The sequence below is a fragment of the Somniosus microcephalus genome, chromosome 5 (genome assembly GCF_052327205.1).
Source record: "Somniosus microcephalus isolate GS21.2 chromosome 5, FLI_Smic_1.0, whole genome shotgun sequence".
Taxonomy (NCBI): domain Eukaryota; kingdom Metazoa; phylum Chordata; class Chondrichthyes; order Squaliformes; family Somniosidae; genus Somniosus; species Somniosus microcephalus.
In genome coordinates, this window is record NC_140991.1 from 274,865,226 (window position 1) to 274,886,407 (window position 21,182).

At 44.7% G+C, this 21,182-nt stretch overlaps 1 protein-coding gene across 1 annotated transcript in view; it reads right to left on the reverse strand.

Moving 5' to 3' along the window:
* Window positions 1–4,005: 4,005 nt before the first annotated feature.
* tgfbr2b (transforming growth factor beta receptor 2b) overlaps window positions 4,006–21,182 on the reverse strand; it is a 117,380-nt gene continuing 100,203 nt past the window's right edge. Inside the window, exons 6-7 of the mRNA XM_085988985.1 lie at window positions 11,335–11,462; window positions 4,006–8,575 (exon numbers count right to left, since the gene is read on the reverse strand). Coding sequence (XP_085845111.1) covers window positions 8,369–8,575; window positions 11,335–11,462 — 335 coding nt within the window. The 3' untranslated portion in view covers window positions 4,006–8,368. The remainder of the gene's footprint in view (window positions 8,576–11,334; window positions 11,463–21,182) is intronic.

The following is a 21,182-nucleotide window of genomic DNA, read 5'->3' on the forward strand; positions in this document are numbered from 1 at the left end:
GTGAGGAGGATGCAAAGAGGCTTCAAGGGGATATAGACAGACTAAGTGAGTGAGCAAGGACATGGCAAATGGAATATAATGTGGAGAAATGTGAAGTTATCCACTTTGGTAGGAAAAATAGAAAAGCAGAGTATTTTTTAAATGGTGAGAGATTGGGAAATGTTGATATTCAGAGACCCAGGTGTCCTTGTACACGAATCACTGAAAGTTAACATGCAGGTACAGCAAGCAATTAGGAAATCAAATGGTATGTTGGCCTTTATTACAAGAGAATTTGAGTATAAGAGGTCTTACTGCAATTATATAGGGCACTGGTGAGACCACACCTGGAGTATTGTGTACAGTTTTGGTCTCCTTACCTAAGGAAAGATATACTTGCCATAGAGGGAGTGCAACAAAGGTTCACCAGACTGGTTCCTGGGATAGGGGGATTGTCCTGTGAGGAGAGATTGAGTAGACTAGGCCTATATTCTCTAGAGTTTAGAAGAATGAGCAATGATCTCATTGAAACATACAAAATTCTTACAGGGTAGATGTAGGGAGGATGTTTTCCCTGGCTGGGGAGTCCAGAACCAGGGGTCACAGTCTCAGAATAAGGGGTCAGCCATTTAGGACTGAGGTGAAGAGAAATTTCTTCACTCAGAGGGTGGTGAACCTTTGGAATTCTCTACCGCAGAGGGCTGTGGAGGCTCAGTCGTTGAGTATATTCAACACAGAGATCGATAGATTTTGGGGTATTAAGGGATTCAATGGATATGGAGATAGAGCAGGAAAGTGGAGATGAGGTAGAAGATCAGCTGTGATCTTATTGAATGGCGGAGCAGGTTCGAGGGGCCGAATGGCCTACTCCTGCTCTTATTTCTTACATTCTTATGTTCTCCATGATCTCACCTGACTCTATCTCTGCTGCCTCCTCCAACCCATGCACACCCTCTGTTCTTCCAACTCGGCTCACTGTACATTCTCCCCCTTTTTCTGCTCTACCATCGTTCGGTCTGCCCCCAGCACTGTGGAACTCCCTCCCTAAACCCTTATGTCTTGCTGCATCATTTGCCCACCTTTTGAAGCCTCCTTAAAATGTAATTCTTTGACGGGGATTATGGTCATATCTCCCTCTTGTTGCTGCTGGTGGCCTTACACCCAACTATACAGCACCTTGGGATATGTTTCTGTTAAACACGCTACTGTAAATAAATGAAAATCTTGTTGCAGGTGAAGATTTTTACTTACCGTCAATTGACAGTCACATTCTATTTTTTACAACAGGGAATTTGCATGGATTTTCAAGGGAGTCTGTAATTTCTGAATGGGAAACAACCTAAGCTAAATTATGTGTGAGGCATTGTTGTGTTAAAATATTATTGTTGGAAGGGGCTGCAGAAATTATAAGGTACATAGGAGATGAAGTCCTTCTGCCTAATGGCCCATGTGCAGCTGGCTCCATGATAAGCAGAGAAAACCGAAGTGCAGATCAGTAACCCAAAGTCTCCGCCCACTTTGTACTTGATATTTAAATTTAATGTAAATGAGAATGATGTCACAATGCCTCCTATATCTTTTTTTGGGGATGCCTGAGAAGAGGATCGCCCAGAGGTTAAAGTTCAGAGGATCGGAGAAAGGGGCTGCCAACAACCCCTTCAAACCTCCACAAGGATGAGTTTCAATGTTTTATTGGCCAGTGAGGAAAGTGCTGCTTTTTTGACAGGAGCCAGCAGAGAAGGCCTAGAACCCAGTGGGCATTTGCACTGCTGCAGCTCTTTCAGGCTCGCTCAACTTCCGACAACAAACATTTTTAAAAACACTAGTTCTAGAAGCAGTATCTTTAGCTGCTAAAAAGGTCATGGAATGTCCAGGTCAAGGGTTGCTGCAGGTTGAATAAACTTGTCAATAGTCCTGACAGTCTGTGACTGGACAAGTAAATTCATTTGCCTGTAGTAGAGAACGGGTTTTAGAAGAAATAGGCACACCACCTGAATTAACCAAAAATCTTTGAGGTAACTGAAGTATCAAATTAAGTAGGTGGATTGAAAGCTTGGTAATAGAATGCAAGTGACGAGTCCACCACCACCTCCAAGTTCCCCTGCAAGTTGCACACCATCCTGACTTGGAAATATATCACCGTTTCTTCATCATCACTGGGTCAAAATCCTGGAACTTCCTCCCTAAGAGCACTGTGGGAGTACCTTCACCACACAGACTGCAGCGGTTCAAGAAGGCGGCTCACCACCACCTTCTCAGGGGCAACTAGGGATGGGCAATAAATGCTGGCCTTGCCAGCAACGCCCACATCCCATGAATGAAATAAGAATTGGAAAAAGTTGTGATGGGTGTGGGAGGAGTGTGCAATGTTAGGTGGACAACCATCAAAAGGATATTGATGCATTGAAGAAGTTTCTGAGAACAATCCCAGTATCTCAAGTTTCTCCTCATTACTCTAGTTTCCCATCCCTGGCACCAACCTGGTAAATCTACACTGTACAGTTTATGTGGCTTTAATGTCCTTTCTATAATGGCGTGGCTAAAACTGCACACCATTAACTGTGGCCTAACTCTTGTCATATACACACCTTTACCGAAGGTCAATCCTAACTAATAAAGACAGGAACGACCCACCACTTAAAGCAGGTGGGATTGCTGGAGTATTCTAACTTCTCGCTCCTTTTTTTAGTATAATGAATATTCTTTCAGATGGCGAAGTGTAGAAAAACCATTCCCACAGTGACTATTGAGAAATCTGCTGACCAGGCCAAGCCATTGGGCTAGATTTTCGTAGAGCCATCAGGCGGGGTTTCAGGCGTGTGGGGGGAAATCCCGAATGTGGGGGTCCCGACACCATCCCGCCCAAAACCCCGCCCCACGTACGTTTCAGGGGCGGCGGGTACCCGCCCCGCACTGGGACCTGCCGAAACCAGGCAGGAAGGGATTAGTGCCAATTAACTGCCTGTTAACAGGCAGTTTTTAGCCTAATCCCTATTTTGAGGGGTTTCGTGTGGGATTCCAGACGGCTCCAAACCACGCCAGGTTAGAGCAGGCGGGCCGTCGGGTTGAAGGACTTGGAGGGGTCGCGATGTCGGTGTTCAGGTGAGTGATGGGTGCATGAGTGCAAAGGTAAGTGTGTTTGGTGTGTCTAAAGTGTGTAAAGAACTTTTACTTACCTGTACTTACCTTAACAGCCTTTCTTCCTGTAGCCGTCGGGAGCGCATCACTCAGCCGGAACTGAAAGCTGAACAGCTGCGATATGTCAAAAGTGACAGCCTTCAGCTTTGAGTGCCGGTGAGAGTTCTGAGTCTGTGCAGAAGGACTCATGTTAGAAGACTGTCAGTGTTTGACAGCTTCAAACAGCTGTGAAACACTGATATTTCATCTGTCAAGAACTCTTGACAGATGAAATTGCAGTCTGTGACGTCACTTGTTGCTGGGTGGCCCTTAATTGGCCTGCTGAGCCCGCTGGGCGGGCTCAACAAGGTCAATCAAGGGAAAATCGCACGGATTGGCCGGACGTCGAAGTAGGCGGGTCAAAAACCCGAAAGTGGAAGTCCCGCCTTCTTCCCGACAGCTTCGGGAAAATCTACCCCATTGTCTCAGTTAAGGAGAGAGGGAGATAGAAACAGATGAACATAGGAATTGCTAGACGAAGATATACCAGGGTCCATCTAGTTTGTCTTCTACCATCCCGGTAGTCCCATGGTGCAATGATAATGGAGTTGTTGATTAATTATAGCAATCAATCTTTATCAATTAGTCTAAAACTCAAGAGGAAAACCCCAGTGGTGGAGAGCTTTGAGAAGCATAGGTCCAAAGTCACCTGTTCCTCCCAAGGATGCTACACTTACCACATGCCATGTCTGAAATTATTCACTGTATCCCAAAATGTTATTTTCTGAAAGAAATCAAACTAATTTGCATTTGAATGAATAATTACTAACTGCTACCACCATCTCCCTGGTGATGCCAGGTGGCAGCAAGCAACATTAGAAAGGGATGAAAAGCAACCTACACAAAGGGGAATTTAGACTTTTTCTTTATTTATACACAGAGGTGAAAATAATACTTTTTATAATTTCTTTATTAAATATATACAATACACTTTACATTGCAAAGATAGTTATTTTTGTATGTGTGTATTAACACACACGTACATATAAGATTGAATATTGCTTTAAACGGAGTAAAATATGTTAAATCATTCAGATAAAGGTTTCTATTTCCCTGCTGTGCATCAGTTTACATTCATTTCTATTTAATGGACTGAAGTCCCAAGTCATCGATTCTGTAACAATTTGTTACATAATAGTTTGTATTTATTACAACATCCAAAAACTATTAAAAGTTATTTTTGTAAATAAATACAGTAAGATGTGGTTTTATTCTGAACAGAGTTCCTATTTGAGAAAAGGAGATTAAAAATGATTGACTTCAGGTTGGCCCAAGATTGATGAGGCAAAGTTACTGGGTCAAGAGTTTCACGTTGGCTCATGCACAAAACCGAGGCTTAAAAGTGGAAAGACACAGATTTTGTTAGATTAATGAAGTTGCTGGATCAAAGTAGCAGCCAATGTGTGCACTCCAAAAAAAAATCACTGTGCATGTTCATTCAATCCATTTCTGCCTCACTTGTGAGGTGCTTGGATTGTTAAACAATGGATTCATGAGACACCTGCACCAATGAAAACTTTAGTACAGAATCCTATATGGACAACTTTAGAGATTTAAAAAAATTGTATAATACATCAGGCAATGTATGGAGAGCGTGCCCGTTAGGGGTCACAGGTCACCAATGGCTTTTGTCCTGAGATTGCCTGAAAGTCCCTTTAATATCATCTCTATATAAAGCTCTTTCAAAAGAACTGTCAGATACATTAATCCTATGATAAATCACCGTACATCTTTTTTACATAAATGTCAAACACTTGTATTAAAACAATTACATAGGCACTTAATATAAGTTGAGTACTTCAGCATTTACAAAAAAATAGAAAAGGAGGATTATATAGAGTAACAATTTCATAAAAATACATTCAAGCAGCTTATAGTCCTGAAGCTTGATGGAGTAATCTCCAAGGCCCACAAAACCAAATATAAAGGCGCCAGTTTATATAATCAGTTTTATGTGTGTGTGTGCAGCTTAAATTTTGCAATATTTAAAAAATTAATCACAGTCTGTAGAAGAACTCACAATACACTGTTTCAGTTCCAAGCAACGTTAACATGATACAAGGGTGTGCAAATCCCTGGACAATGGGTTAGGCAACCTGGTTTCATCAAATTCTGAATTGAGCCTTAGGAACATAGGAATAGGTCATTCAGCCCTTCGAGCCTGTTGTGCCATTCCGTTAGATCATGGCTGATCTGTATTTTAACTCCATTTACCCGCCTTGGTTCCATAACCCTGGATACCCTTACCTAACAAAAATCTATCAATCTCAGTTTTGAAATTTTCAATTGACCGAGCCTCAACAGCTTTTTGGGGGGGAGAGTTCCCGATTTCCACTACCCTTTGTGTGAAGAAATGCTTCCTGATATCATCCCATAACAGCCTAGCTCTAATTTTAAGGTTGTGCCCCCAGAAATAGTTTCTCTCTATCTACCTGATCAAATCCTTCAATGATCTTAAACAGCTCAATTCGATCACCCCAGAAGTTTCTATACTCAAGGGAATATAAGCCTAGTCTATGCAACCTGTCCTCATAAATTTAACCCTTTTAGCCATGGTTTCATTCCCTAACCCTAAGCTATGATGTAGTTTTGGCACCACATGGCAAGGTCTGAGAATGTCGTTCCTACTTTTGATTCGGTGTTCGAGTAACACAATGTTTTCTTCTGTGCCTTAAGTTTTAGCAAGTACATGTTGTTTGTACACCATTACCGACTGAGAGGAAAATGTTGGAAAAGCTTTAAGCTTGTTCCGTTATTTTGTGGGGATAAATCAGGGGCACCCCCCGAAACCTTGGAGCGAATCACACTTCCTCCTTGAGACTCATGTATTGTTAGTTGAGGTGGCTTTCTCCTTTTAAATGCACCGAGTTGCACCACTAACTAATGCCTTGACTGGACTGGTTATGACAACTGTTAACAATGCTGTAGTGATCCCTTGACCAATTCACATCAGAGCACCGTTGCAGTAAGTAGAGAGGGGACTAGCACACGGTCACCGAGTGGCTTTGACTTAGAATTGACTGGGGGACGTACTTTAGTGAGTTGGGACAAAGTCAGACACCTTCAACAGAAAAAAATAAAATTGGTGCTCTAGTTTGCTCACCTCAGCCATTTACATGTGGATTCCAAGTCACACGCACCGTTTGGTCCAACAGAATTACTGCACTGAGAGATTTGGGCTCTGCAACTTTTTTTTATACCAGCTGAAAAAAATGTTTGCTGTCTTGGAGATGCGATTGACTATAGTTAATACAGCAAATCATTACTTAAACCACGTCCTAACTTACTCACCACAGATCGGGACTAACACAGACCTTGGTACAGACCAGAAAGAAGTCAGATGAACCATCGCACCTCATAGAGGCCACTAAAACCAAGCCTAGTGTCCTCAGAAACTCTCAATCATTTGAAGTCAGGGTGCATCCGCTATGCTGAGTATCACTTTTAAAAACCTGTGATTCTGTATGGCCACTGCCCAGTCAATAGAAGCCTCACCAGACTAGATGCAAAAGGCTGTATGTACGTGAGTGTATGATATTACACAATTTTTAGCTTTCTCCTCTGCCCCCCCCTTCCTGAATGCTCTGGTGTAGTTCCATGGCCACCAGCAGTCCTCCTGCACTTCCCATTATTGGCGACCTTCATCTGTGAGCCAATATAAAAAGGAGTATTGTTGGGGTTATTTGGGCAGTTAATGGGATCATGAAGCTGTCAGATTGTCGTAAAAACCCAACTGGTTCACTAATGCCCTTTAAGGAAGGAAACCTGCCGTCCTTACCCGGTCTGGCCCTATACGTGACTCCAGTCCCACACTAATGCGGTTGACTCTTAACTGCCCTCCGAAGTGGCCCAGGGAGACTAGGGATGGACAATAAATGCCGGCCTTGCCCATAGCTCAAGAGTGATTACAAAAAAATATTGAATCAAGCCTAGTCCTGTCCAATAGTGGAATTCCGACTGCCTTTCCCCTCCCTAGCACAAGGACGCCGAGGTCATTTGGAGCACAGCAACTGCTGCCGGTCTGAGGTCACCTGCCTCAGGGAATCAAGCCTGCCCACTGCCGGATTGTAGGTCTTAGGTGCTATAATTACCCACTATGCCACTGGGGGGGCTGATTTATTGCTGCATATTCTTGTTGAAAGTCGGCATAACTTAGATGCTGATTAGCGATAAAGCAGGCTGAATGCTGATGATTTTATTGGATATGATTATGATAATGTGGATTTCAGACAGACAAAGCATTAAGTCCACCATCTCCTGCCTGAGCTCTGCCCGATGACCGCTTCACAGACGCCAGATCAGTTGTCCTACCTACAAAAGCTGTCAGGGTACGTGTGCACACAGGGCAGGAGTAGGCCAACCAAAGGATTGCTGTCATCACGATCAACTGAACACTCATTCTCCTGTCACTTATGTAAATCAATCATCCCTGGTACACTTCAGGCCAGCATATCAGCAGAACCCACTTTTCCAACAGGATGAATAGATTTGGTTTTTCTGCACATTGGTACAGTTTCACGCTCCAGTGAGAGGACAATGGTGTCCGTTGGATCAACAACAGGCAGCGACCACCAGCTTTAATGCGGCAGATCTGGGCCAGGTTCCTCAAGCCCCCTGCCCTCCTCCCCAATCTTTACCTCTCGCTTGAACCCATGCATCTGGTAGCCTTCAATTTTTCAACATTTTGTTCTCATTTCACAAGGGCAGCGGGATGTGCTGAGGGCACACCAGGTGGGTTTGCTCCTATATCATACCAAACAAATTAACAAATGAGTAAAAATGTAAATTTTGGGGGAGTGGGGAATCTTAGAGTTGTATGCAGCGACAAGCCGCTTAATCATTAAACAAGCACACTTGTCCATATGACTGTTTCTTTTCTATATTCAAAGAAGGGTATTGAAAGTTCCTTGACGTATATACCTATATATATATATATTAATAAAGTGCAAGGATGAGGGTTACATGATGGAATCTTTGGTTTCCTGAGCAGTTGCTGTTCAGAATTTGCAATCCTATGACAAAAATGAAACATCCCAGTCTTCCTTCGAGTTCCCAGAATTCCACTCTCTATGAAGAATGGCCCATCCCTCGGTAAGTGAAGAGAGAGTTTCTTCTGCGGGAGTGAAGCGGGACTTCCGTCAAACTGCCCCCTCCTGCCAACAAGTTGACTGCTTCTTCCTATTTGTTTGTTTTATTGTCCACTTGCTATTCTTTACACCATGGTGACTGCCCGCAGGTTTTGTTTGGTCTCGCTGACGGAGCAATCTTCCGGAATCTTCTCCTCGGAGCAGCTCCGGCCAGAGAGTTTGTCCATCTGTTCCAGATCATTGAAGCGTTCCACTACGCACTGTGCGGTGAGACGTGCTTCCGGATCATGGTCCCAGCATTCCACAATGATTTCACATAACTGCTGTACAAGCTGGAAAACAGAGGGAGAGAACAATGTTTACATGAAGTTCAGATTAAAAATATGCTGACTCCAGTAAAGGAACATGTGGGTGTAGTGTCAATACAAAATCAATGGTGACTTGCTTCAAACAACTTATCAAATCTGCCTGCAATGGTATATTTTGCATTCCTCTAGGCGATCACGCAAGGCACGGTGTTACGTTGAAGCATCTAACAGCTGATTTAGGTATAGACCCCCACAACAATGTCATCTGTACCCTATTGTACATATGAGTACAAAGCACCAGCCATTATGGAGGTCAGAGCAGTGACTGAATCAGCCTCAGCGATATGGTAAGTAATGTGTTCCATTTTGGAAAAAGGGCCCGATTCACCTCAAACAACTAGAGGGGGTAAAACTGACAGGTACTTCCTGTTGCAGGCACTTCCTGCCAACCAGGAACATACTCCAGTGCTAAATTATATCACATCTTACAACCTTTGTTTATTAGTTTCATATTCCAATGGGTGCACGCTGATCGTGCCTTATTAACCAGTGTTGCAAACGGTCTAAAATTGTTGTATCTTTTTTGCCAAGTATATTCAAATTAGGACTAAATTTCTCATTAAGACTACTCAAATTTGACGTAAATTAAAATTATTTCCAGGTGATGGCGAGGGGGTCTGGCTGGATACTGGGGGACGGGGGAAGGCTCCATTACAAAAAAAATATTTGACTGCCAACCCTCCCCTCCCTGGTGCCCTCTGTTCCCCTCCCATATTACAACAGTGACTCCACTTCAAAAAGTACTTCATTGGCTGTAAAGCACTTTGAGACATCTGGTGGTCATGAAAGGCGCTATATAAATGCAAGTCTTTCTTTTTCTTTTTTTCCCAAATCAGCCAGTCTTAAACATTTGGAATTGCTGTTGGAAACTGGAGCTAATAGGGGGCGATTTTCATCTCATTATTGCCTCATTGGCGCTCAAAAACAGGGCGGGTGCGGCCTGAAAATAAGCGACTATATATTCATATATATGCAAGTGTGGGCAAATGCCCAGCCATTTGGAACGATAGTTAAAGGAATCATCAGCTGCTCCCAGGTAACCCTGTTTGTGCCTTTGGTGTCACGTTTCTTGCAGTACATTATGTTTTTTTCCTCCCCAACCTTAAAAGGATTTGAATGTGCTTGTAATTGTTACTGTAGGCTCCAAACTTATGTTGTCGGCTGCTCCACAGAGTTGCTTTTCTCTGCGACACACAGAATTTTTTTTACCTCCCCTTTAAGCTGCCACACCGCCTGATTTCCTGCCGAAAATCAACAAGCGGCCTACTGGGAGTGCGTAAATGGACTACCACATGGCGCACTACAACAGTGACTGCACTTCAAAAACAACTTCATTGGCTGTGACGTTTTTGGGGAGGTCCTGAGGATATGAAAGACGCTATGTAAATGTAAGCGCGTTCCTTCAAATAAGCTCACCTCACGTTATCTGGTGAGATCAGCTCATTTTTGCACCTGGACAGTGCACGCAGTGGGTGGGGTTCCCATCATCAGCTCCATAATGAAGCGACAGTAATAATAGAGCTGGAGAGCGATAACAGGAATAGATAGAACATACATACCTGCACTACATAAGCAAATGGCCAGAACAGCAAGCGACCCTGGTCTTTCCCAGATTGTTAAATGGGGTTTAGCTCCACTTTAGAAGGCCTTATCTCATCATACCAGCTATTCTTGGGGAGGTGTAATAACATACAATCTCTGTAATAATCCAGGACAAAGCAATGGGTTCTAGCCTCTAACATCCAAATAGCTTGCACCACCTATAGGATAAGCATGCTGCTTGTAAAATGAACTATATGTCAAGAGTGCCTACTGTTGTTCATATTGTAATGTTCAAATATGTAGAGCAAAAAAGAACTTGCATTTACATAATGGCTTTCACATCCTAAAGATCTTCTAAAGCACTTCCCAACCTTCTGACTCAGAGGCGAGAGTGCCATCACTGGATAAAAAGGAAAGGACTTGCATTCATATAGCGCCTTTCATGACTTTGGGACATTCCAAAGCACTTTACAGCCAAGGAAGTACTTTTGAAGTGTACTCACTTTTGTAATGTAGTCAATGTGGCAGCCAATGCGTGCACCGCAAGGTCCCACAAACAGCAATGAGATGAATGACCGGATAATTCGTTTTAGTGATGTTGGTTGCGGGATAAATATTGACCAGGACACTGGGGATAACTCCCCTGCTCTTCTTCGAATAGTGCCACGGGGTCTTTTACGCCCACCTGAGAGGGCAAATGGGGACTTGGTTTAACGGGTCATTCGAAAGATGGCATCTCCGACAATGCAGCACTCCCTCAGTACTGCGCTGAAGCATCAGCCGAGATTTTGTGCTCAAGTCTCTGGAGTGTGACTTGAGCCCACATCCTTCTGACTCCGAGGAGAGAGTGCTACAACTGAGCCACTGCTGACACCAGTACTGAGGGTGTGTGGCTGGTTGGATGGATTTTTGCTAGGTCTGCGGAAGGACCAAGCCTGATGGGGTTGAGTGGGCTCTTGGTGCTGCCTGCTTTACTGAAATCCTTTGTAATTGCTGGGTGCTATTACTACAAAAGCAAATCCCTGAGAGAGTCTATCTCTGGTGTCTGTACCAAGGCTGAGGGAGGAAGTCCTGGTTCATGAACCGGAGCACAGATGCACTTCTTCATAGGCAAAAATAATAAGTGACAGTCAACTCCTGAATGACGCAAAATTATTTAATGGTAACAATAGTTACAGTACCTGGTGATTAAGCCAGCTGTTGGGGATCTCAGGCCTTCCCCGATCTCTCAGAACAACATCCTTCATGCTTTCTACACAGGGATGCTCCCGGACCTTGGAACCAAAGGCAGGCTCATAGTCTTTCACTTCTGTGGAGAGAGGTTAATAACAAATTAGGGTAGATATGGATAAACTATTTCCTCTGATGGGGAATCAAGAACAAGGGCACATCATTTTAAATTTAGAGCTAGGCCATTCAATAGAGGAATCAGGAAAGGGTGGTAGCAATTTGGAACTCTCTCCCCTAAAAGGCTGTGAATACTGGGGACAATTGGAGCTTACAAGACTGAGATAGAAAGGTATCAACAGATATAGAGCATAGGCGGGAAAATTAAGTGGAGGTGCAGATCAGCCATCATCTAATTGAATGGTAGAGCAGGCCCGTGGGGCTGAATGGCCTACTCCGGTTCTCAATGCTCTTATATTTCTAGGGCCAGGAGCTGAAAGGAGTCACAGTGAATCACGGTATGGGCACACATATACATCTTGTTGAAATCACTTCCCCGCTGGCAATTCCAGTAGTTATGCTACTTTATAAATACGTTCTTTTTAAAACACATTTACAATTTCAGTAGAAATAGCGCTCATAGGAAATCATCCCGCTAGGTTTACAATATTTTTTCAATTAGCGACTGGTGGAAATCGTCCTGCTAGGGTTGCAATACCGTTGCAGTTAGTGACGCTATGTTTATGATACCCAAGAAGCTGAGGAAACCTTCTCTGCAATTCCCAGCTAGAGGAAACAGCTGGTGCAAATTTGCCCAGGCTGCAGTAACTTCCAGTACATTCCCTCACAGCTAGCCCAGTTTCCACACCACTTTCCAAAGACACTGCTGTCATCCCATATGAATACATAGGAAACATTTGTTGTGTGATTTTTGAGATATAACTCATCAGTAACTTGGCAGTCTCATACAGCATGACTACAAGATTGGATAATATGAGAAATGGAAATATCTTTGAGGTATTATACTACTGGGGGGGGGGGTGGGGGGTGTTACACTGGACACAGCAATAGTATTCTCCTCTTGCGAGGTTGCTCTTAAAGTACGGTCAAAGAGCAAGTACTATAGAAGGTCAGTACTTGAGAGCTTATTAAAGGTGCAGGGTGTCAGTGCTGGAGAGTAGAGCACCATTTCATTTTTGACAATCAGTGCTGACAATGTAGAGCACTCCCAGGTCAGGTGGAGAATAAAGTTCCTCTACTCCATCCGAACGACATCTTAAGCCCAGTCTCAAAGGATACTTCCCAAAGCACAAGTGTGACACTTTCTTTCTCCCATAGAATCATACAGCACAAAAGGAATCCACTTGGCCCATCGTGCCTGTGCTGTCTCTTTGACAGAGCTATCCAATTCGTCCCACTCCCTTGCTCTTTCCCCACAGCCCTGCAAATGTTTCCTTTTCAATTATATATCAAATTCCCAAACATCCTTTGACCTAGGATAGTTAATTTAGTAAAGGTTTGCCCTGAACCGTGGGCAGATTTAGTGATTCGCATTTGCAGGAAACTGGATTGAGACTGCTGAAACCCAAAGCAAGAGACTTATCTCATGAGTCTAGGCTGGATTGCAACCCAGTTCCCATGGAAGGGCCGTGTGCTAACACCCTGCATCACTCAATTCCTCTGGGAGGGTAGTTGCTAAGAGCTTGTCCTTCTGCAGAGAGAGTTTTATTAGCATGATATCTTCTCATTAATCATCCATTCCATAGCAGCAGAGAGAGAGGGTTGATACGAAACACAAGGTTCCCATGCAGTGTCTGGTCCACAGTGTTAGTCAGTGACAGATGTTTATAGACCAACTATGAGCTGGTATCTTGGTGTTTGCTAAATAGTTGGGCCAAAAAAAACCTCCAGAAAAACATGTTAGTCGCAGTCCCGGTGGAGGCTCCAAATCTTCTAGAAGAACAGAAGTGAGTTTGGTTGATGATGAGTGTTAACACAATGTGGTGGCCTCCCATCTCTAGTTGGGTAGAAAATCAATTCATCCTGTGCACCAACTTATAATAAAAACTTCATTTTACAGTTCAACCAAAAGCAGTTGAGCACGTGAAGATCACAGCTCTCCTTTTCTGTGGGAAAGCAAAATGACAGAACCTAGAAGTCTTCCCCAATCCCCTCCCTCCCTCCCTCCCATCTCCCCCATTTACGAAATGCTGTCTTGTGAGCAAATAAAACTTGCAGTTTGCTTCCTGAACACCAATGTCACACATTTGTTGTACATCGGTATGATACCAGGCCAAATAACCGAGCAATTGAAATTAAACCTATTTCGCTGTTGGCTAGTTCATCGGTGAGATTGGATTGCAGAGCTTCTGCATCTGGTGAACATCTGTTTTGGAGTGGATAGATAGCAAACTCCACAAGGAGTAGACTTTGTAGTTATTTTAGCTTTGCCACAAAAATGCTTTTAACCAGCTGTCAGTAGGGAACAGACTATTCCTCCATGGTTTTAAGAGTATACTAAAGTGCCTAATGAAGCCACATTTTGCAACACCAGATATAGGTTTTGTTCTGCCTACTTTTCCTTGTGCACAAGGTGGCAAAACAAACATGGCACTACCGGAGGCAACTGTCACAAGGGCAGATCTCCCACCACATGTGAACTTGATGGACACCGGGAGATTTGGCGACGTTCTTCTGGAATTTCAACAGACAAGTCATAGGTTAACCACACGCTCCAGCAACCTTGGTTCAGCAAGCGAGTTAATGATGCCATTTGAACTTCTGCAGTACAAGGGACAGAGGTCCAAGTATCCACACATGGTCAGGAGAAGCATGATGTTTAGCTGTACAGTTGTTGAAGTGCAGCAGTTGCAGCTCCCCAAGGTCTTGCTTAAGCAATCTACCACACAGGACATGATGCTCTCCAAAACTCTGCTACCTGTATCCTAATCCACACCAAATCCTGCTCACCCATCATCCCTGTGCTTGCTGACCTACATTCGTTCCCGTTCTCAAACGCCTAGATTTTAAAATTCTCATCCTCATGTTCAAATCCCTTGATGGACTGCCCCATCCCATCTCTGTAGCCTCACCAGCCCTACAAACCTCAGAACTACGTTCCTACAACTCTGGCCTCTTGTGCATCCCCCACTCTTTTTTTAAAATTTGTTCATGAGATGTAGGCGTTGCTGGCAAGGCCAGCATTTATTTCCCATCCCTAATTGCCTTTGAGAAGGTGGTGAGAAGCCGCCTTCTTGAACCACTGCAGTCAGTGTGGTGAAAGTACTCCCACAGTGCTGTTAGTTAGGGAGTTCCAGGATTTTGACCCAGCGACGATGAAGGAACGGTGATATATTTCCAAGTCAGGATGGTGTGTGACTTGGAGGGAAACTTGGAGGTGATGGTGTTCCCATGCTCCTGCTGCCCTTGTCCTTCTAGGTGGAAGAGGTCATGGGCTTGGGAGGTGCTGTCAAAGAAGCCTTGGCGAGTTGCTGCAGTGCATCTTATAGATGGTACACACTGCAGCTACGGTACGCCAGTGGTGGAGGGAGTGAATGTTCGCCCCACCACTGGCGGCTGTGCCTTCAGCCATCTCTGCGCCAAGCTCTGGAATTCACTTCCTAAACCTCTCTGCTTTTCTCCCATCCTATAAGACCCTCCTTAAAACCTACCTCTTTGACCAAACTTTTGGTCACCTGCGCTAATATCTCCTTCTTTGGCTCCGTGTCCATTTTTGTCTGATTAAGCTCCGGTGAAGTGCCTTGGGGCGTTTTACTACGTTAAACGCACTAGATAAATACAGGTAGTTATTGTCTAATTGCCAGACCTTATCTTTCTGACATTGCAGAGAATGGGCTGTGGAGTGGAGTAGACCAACTTCATTCAGCCCACTGTCCTGCATTGTTTTGAACGGTGCAAGAGTCCAGGAACAAGAGGCTGTTTTCTTTCTGCAAACACCACACAGCAAGATCCAAAGGCTCTTCTATTTGATGACACATCTGGGCAGGATTTTCATTGGGCCGTGGAGGCGGGATTGGAGGCGTGTGGGGGGTTAAAATCTCGAAATCGGGGGGCACGAACCCATCCCGCCCCCATGTCCATTTCACAGGAGCCGGGTTCCCGACCCACACTGGGAGCCGCCTCCCCGAGGCGGGAAGGGGATTAGTGCCAATTAACTGCCTGTTAACAGGCAGTTTTTAGCCTAATCCCTATTTTTATTCATGAAGTGTGGGATTCCCAACAGCTCCAAACCACGCCAAGTTAGCAAGGCGGACCGTCGGGCTGAAGGGCTCGAGATGTCAGTGTTCAGGTGAGTAATGGGTGCATGAGTGCAGAGGTAAGTGTGTTTGGTGTGTGTAAAGTGTTTAAAGAAGTTTTACTTACCTTTAAAGCCTTCCTTCCTTCAGGTCTCGGGAGTCCCTCATCTCACCGGCACAGAAAGCAGGATGGCCGCGAGCTGTCAAAAGTTGCAGCATTCGGCTTTCTGTTCTGGAGAGATCTCTAAATCAGCCTGAGAGGAGGGAAATAACTTGGAGTACAGATCGTCAGTGTTTGACAGCTTCAAAGAGCTGTCAAACGCTGATATTGCATCTGTCAAAAGCTTTTGACAGATGAGATGTCAATCTGTGATGTCACCTGTTGCCGGGTGGCCCTTAAATGGCCTGCTGAGCCCGCTGGATGGGCTCAACAAGGTCAATCAAGTGAAAATCACATGAGTTGGCCACAACTCGATGGAGGCGGGACTACAACCCCGAAAGTTGTAGTCCCGCCTCCTACACGCCTCCAGTATCAAAATCCAGCCCACAGTCTTTGTTGTGAAAAATTTGGTTGGTTAGCACCTCCCATTAGTGCCTCTGGGAGGCGCTAATGGAGCACTAGTAACTTTGCGCCCGAGCGCGGCGATTTTAGCGCCACTCGCGAAATTGACCAGTCGTTTTGCAGCGGCGCTAAACACTACCGCCACGATCTCCTGCGCCTGCAGATCGTGACGTCAGTCGAGCGTGCAATGCCCCGGTAGCGCCCAGGACTGGAAATTGAGTGGCGCCCCCTGCCTTAGCGCCTGCCGCTAGGAACGACAGGTAGAGGGGAACATTTTCAAGTCAGGAAGGGGCTGGGGGAGCACTATTTAAAGGTAGGCACTTCCTGGTATACGCAGGTTGAGAGGGAGAGTCCATTATAAAAGATGTAATAGCAGAGCACTTGGAAAACAGTGACAGGATCGGACAAAGTCAACACGGATTTACAAAAGGTAAATTTTTTGAGGGTGTAACTGGTAGAATAGATAAGGGAGAACCAGTGGATGTGGTGTATTTGGACTTTCAGAAGGCTTTCGATAAGGTCCCGCATAAGAGATTAGCGTGTAAAGTTAAAGCACATGGGATTGGGGGTAAGGTACTGACTTGGATAAAGTATTGGTTAGCAGACAGGAAGCAAAGAGTTGGAATAAACGGGTCTTTTTCCGAGTGGCAGGCAGTGACAAGTGGGGTACCGCAGGGATCACTGCTGGGACCCCAGCTATTCCAAATGGCCCAGAACTTTGGGTCCCCTGCATGCACTGCGCATGCACGGGAAACCGGCACTTCCGTTCCCCTGAAAAAAGGGGTTCAGAGTTTTCCCGGGAGAGTAAGTCTCCGGAAGTTACACATATAAAAAGCAGTCATAAGGCTTGCTTTTACAAGGTAAGTGGTGAATTAATTAAAATTAAAACATTTTTTCCACAGGTTTATTATTTTTAAATACTTTAAAGAAAGGTAAGTTTATTTTTAGCCCCGTTAGAAAATAAAATTATTTTTTTCAAAAATTTAAATTGTTTAAAATAGTTATTTCATGTAATTTATAGTTTATTTAAAAAATGTGATTTAAAAAAAAATTTCTTTGCAGATTTAGTGATGTTTTGGGGCCCATAGTATTTATAAGTTGACAGCTCTTCCTGTCAAACTTATGAACGAAGCATTCCTTGCTCCGATTGGCTCCCCATGGCCCACGTGATCCCAGGGGACGCATCGAACTAACTGCGCCCCTGGGATACGCAAGCACTGTGCGCCGGCAGTTGGAGCAGGCCCAGGATCGGAATTCCACGGGGACCCACAGCACAACGGCCGGCGCGCAAGGTAAGTGCAGGTCGGGGGCTTACACCCACAGGAAGCCCCCGACCCGAATTTCTGGGCCAATATATATTAATGATGATCTAGACGAGAGAACTAGATGTAATATCTCCAAATTTGCAGACGACACAAAGCTGGGTGGGCGTGTGTGCGGTGAGGAGGTTGCCGAGAAACTCCAGTGTGATTTGGACAGATTGGGCAGATGCATGGCAGATGCAGTATAATGTGGATAAATGCGAGGTTATCCACTTTGGTGGCAAAAACAGGAAGGCAGATTATTATCTGAACGGCAATGGATTGGGAAGTGCAACGAGACCTGGGTGTCCTTGTGCACCAGTCGCTGAAAGTAAGCATGCAGGTGCAGCAGGCGGTTAAGAAGGCAAATGGTATGTTGGCCTTCATAGCGAGAGGATTCGAATACAGGAGCAAGGATGTCTTGCTGCAGTTGTACAGGGCCTTGGTGAGACCACACCTTGAGTATTGTGTGTAGTTTTGGTCACTTTATCTGAGGAAGGATGTTCTTGCCATGGAGGGAGTGCAGCGAAGATTCACCAGACTGATACCTGGGATGGCAGGAATGACGTAGGAGGAGAGATTGGGTCGATTGGGCTTATATTCGCTGGAGTTTATTGCGGAGGAATTTCTTCACCCAGAGAGTGGTGAACCTGTGGAATTCACTACCACAAGAGGCAGTTGAGGCCAATTCATTAAATATATTCAAGAAGGAGTTAGATATATTTCTTAAGGCTAAAGGGATGTGGGAAGAAAACAGGGACAGGGTACTGAATTTGGATGATCAGCCATGATCTCATTAAATGGCGGAGCAGGCTCAAGGGGCCGAATGGCCTACTCCTGCTCCTATCTTCTATGTTTCTATGAGAGAGACGTCTAGAGAGATTTAATGCTGTCCTAAGGCATTTTGGCCCTTAGCACCACTTTTGAGGTTCCTAAGCGCCGAGCTCTTTCCCTGGGCCTATCTATTAGTGCTTCCAACACAATTGCTTTAGAGGTCTCTCCAGACCAAGATTCAAGGCTGCAATGAGCCGGGTGTGGCTGGCCAGCAAGATGGCCTCTCCCCTTTAAGAACTGGATGGCGCCAGTGTGTCTGGCTTCCATGGTAACTGACAGCGCCCGAGCTTCGCCAGTGCTCTGAGGTAGTGCCTCGCTCCCCGGTGTTTGCGCCTTATGAAAGGTGTGTAGCGCCTGATTTAGTGCTCAAATCACCTCCAGGAGCGAGAGGCGAATTTTGCAGTCGGAAGCGATAATTAGCGCTGGGCGCTAAACTTTGTACCCGGCCGATATTAGCGCCCCAAAATGGGCGATACCCAATTCTTCCCCCTTTGAAAATGAGAAAAACTATGGACCTAGTTTCCACAGTCCACCCTGTGAGCTAGTTCACAACTGAAGGGATTGCAGAACTCTTGCATCTGTTGTCATGGGTCGATCGTATTTTGTCTGCATGGAAGTCTGTCTTAAGCTATCGCTGATCTTAATTTCTTAAGAGATCTCAAAGCCCTGGTAATCTCTCTCCAATGTTGCAGAGGATGGACTCACGACTCAAACAGGCCCTTGTCATAGGAACAGGAGTCGGACATTCAGCCCCTTGAGCCTGTTCCACCATTCAATTAGCTCATGGCTGATCTGCATCTTAACTGGTTTATCTTAACATCCACTGGTCTGCCCACATTGTATTGGATTGAGGAGCAAGGCATAGGCTTTCTCTGCAGCCAGTCAAATAGCTGTGGCATTCCACCAGTAGATTCAGATTTGGAATTTTTTTTGTGGGTTCGGTTTTATCCTCACCTTGATGAGCACATCAGTACTGGGAACATACGTTTGACAGACTCGGCATCAAGCAGTCCAAGTCAGGTATATGATGAGTTAGATAAAAAGAGTAATGATCCCTCTACTCCAACAATGCTCCTTAACTCTAACCTGAGTACAGCAGATCCTAATGTCCCAAAGTTGACATCTCTATTTCTCAGACGAACCACTCTTATGCCTACTCTGAGAATCAGCAGTTCAATAGCAGTATGTGCCGAGTTCCCAGTACTGGAACGGAACTCACTTAAGACCATTAATGTCCATCAGATGAGATAAGGCTAATTGTGCTAACTGTTCGGGCTGGATTTGAATTCATGTCCCAGAGGAGGAAGGACAGAGTTCTAATGTATTAGCTCACCGAGTCCCATAATGACAATCATAATTTTTAAACAGTGCCTTTTTAAAATCAGTAGACGCTTTAAACACGTCCTCCTTCTTGTGTATATGTAAGCATTGAAAGACGGGAAAAAAAAGACAGGTTTTTAGAAACAGGACATCACAGCCCAGACCATTAACAGCAGTAAGTGCAGAGAAGATCTGTCAGTCATAGTAGACCCCATTTTTAATGCAAGGCTGAAACTACCAGCTTGCTGCTGAGGAATCCAAGGGGTGTCAATACAGGAAACTTGCATTTCAAATTTTATTTTTAAGAGCAACTTTACAGTCACGTGGGACTGGTCAAAAAATGGTCTTTTTGTTTCTTGTGAAACAGCACAGCATGCTCAGCTAATCTTAACATTTCTACAAGCAACGCAAAGAAACAACGACAACAACTTGCATTTATATAGCGCCGGTAACATGTCCCAAGCTGCTTCACAGGAGCGTTATCAATCAAAATTTGACACTCAGCCAAAGAGATAGGTTTTAAAGAACGTCTTAAAGGAGGAGAGTGAAGCAGAGAGGTTTAGGGAGGAAATTGCAGAGCTTAGGGCCTAGGCAGCTGAAGGCACGGCCGCCAATGGTGAAGTGGTGAAAATCAGGGATGCGCAAGAGGCTAGAATTGAAGTAAGGCAGAGATCACGGAGGGTTGTAGGACTGCAGGCGGTTACAGAAGTAGAGAGGAGCGAGCCCATGGAAGAATTTGAACCCAAGGATGCGAATTTTTAAAATCGAGGTGTTGCTGGACCGGGAGCCAATGTAGGTCACCGAGCACAGGGTAAGTGAAAGAACTTTGTGACCAAAGTATAGCTGCAATTGCGAATCTTCAGCACTTAAAGCTGCGCAGCCAATTATTCTGTGATGCGTCATTCCTTGTCCCATTGCCAACTCCACCCGTTAATTGTTGGCACCAATGACGGCAGTTGTACATTTTTTTTATTTTTTTATAAAGTACGTGCCAAAAACATTTAACTAACAATTAAATTGCCTCACGCTCAAATGAATCGGTATTTGGGAAGCACAAAGAGCCAATGAAAGCGATCACAGAGAGAGACTTAAGTCTCAACACGTTTCAGTTCGCGTTTATTTGCAACTGGAGCTCGGCCGATGCAAGCAAGGCTGGAGCGGGGAGAAAAACCACAGCAGGAAAGGAAGTTTTCTTGTCCCAGTGCCAGAACTACAGGAAACAACCATTTTTGTGTTTTTTTGTTGTTGTGGGTGCAGCAACCCAGATTCAATTTTAATAACGTTTACCCTAGCTTTGCTTTTGTAACAGATCAGAATGTCCCATGTCTCTTCGAGGCCCTGGACACAGGCTTCAGCTAGAGTGCAGTGTAATCCAATAGTGGAAGTGGAGCACTCTTGGAACGTGAGCCCAGGCACATGTTTTGTTAGCTGATAACTACTCAGCAACCCGATTATAATGGAAATATTTGTTTTAAAAGGGAAAATGTCCTGAGGCAGATTCAGTCAATAAAGGTTGCTTAACAGGAACAAATGGATTAAGGGGAGATTTTAACTCTCGGGAGGTGGGTGGCCCCTGTTAAAGAGGTTAA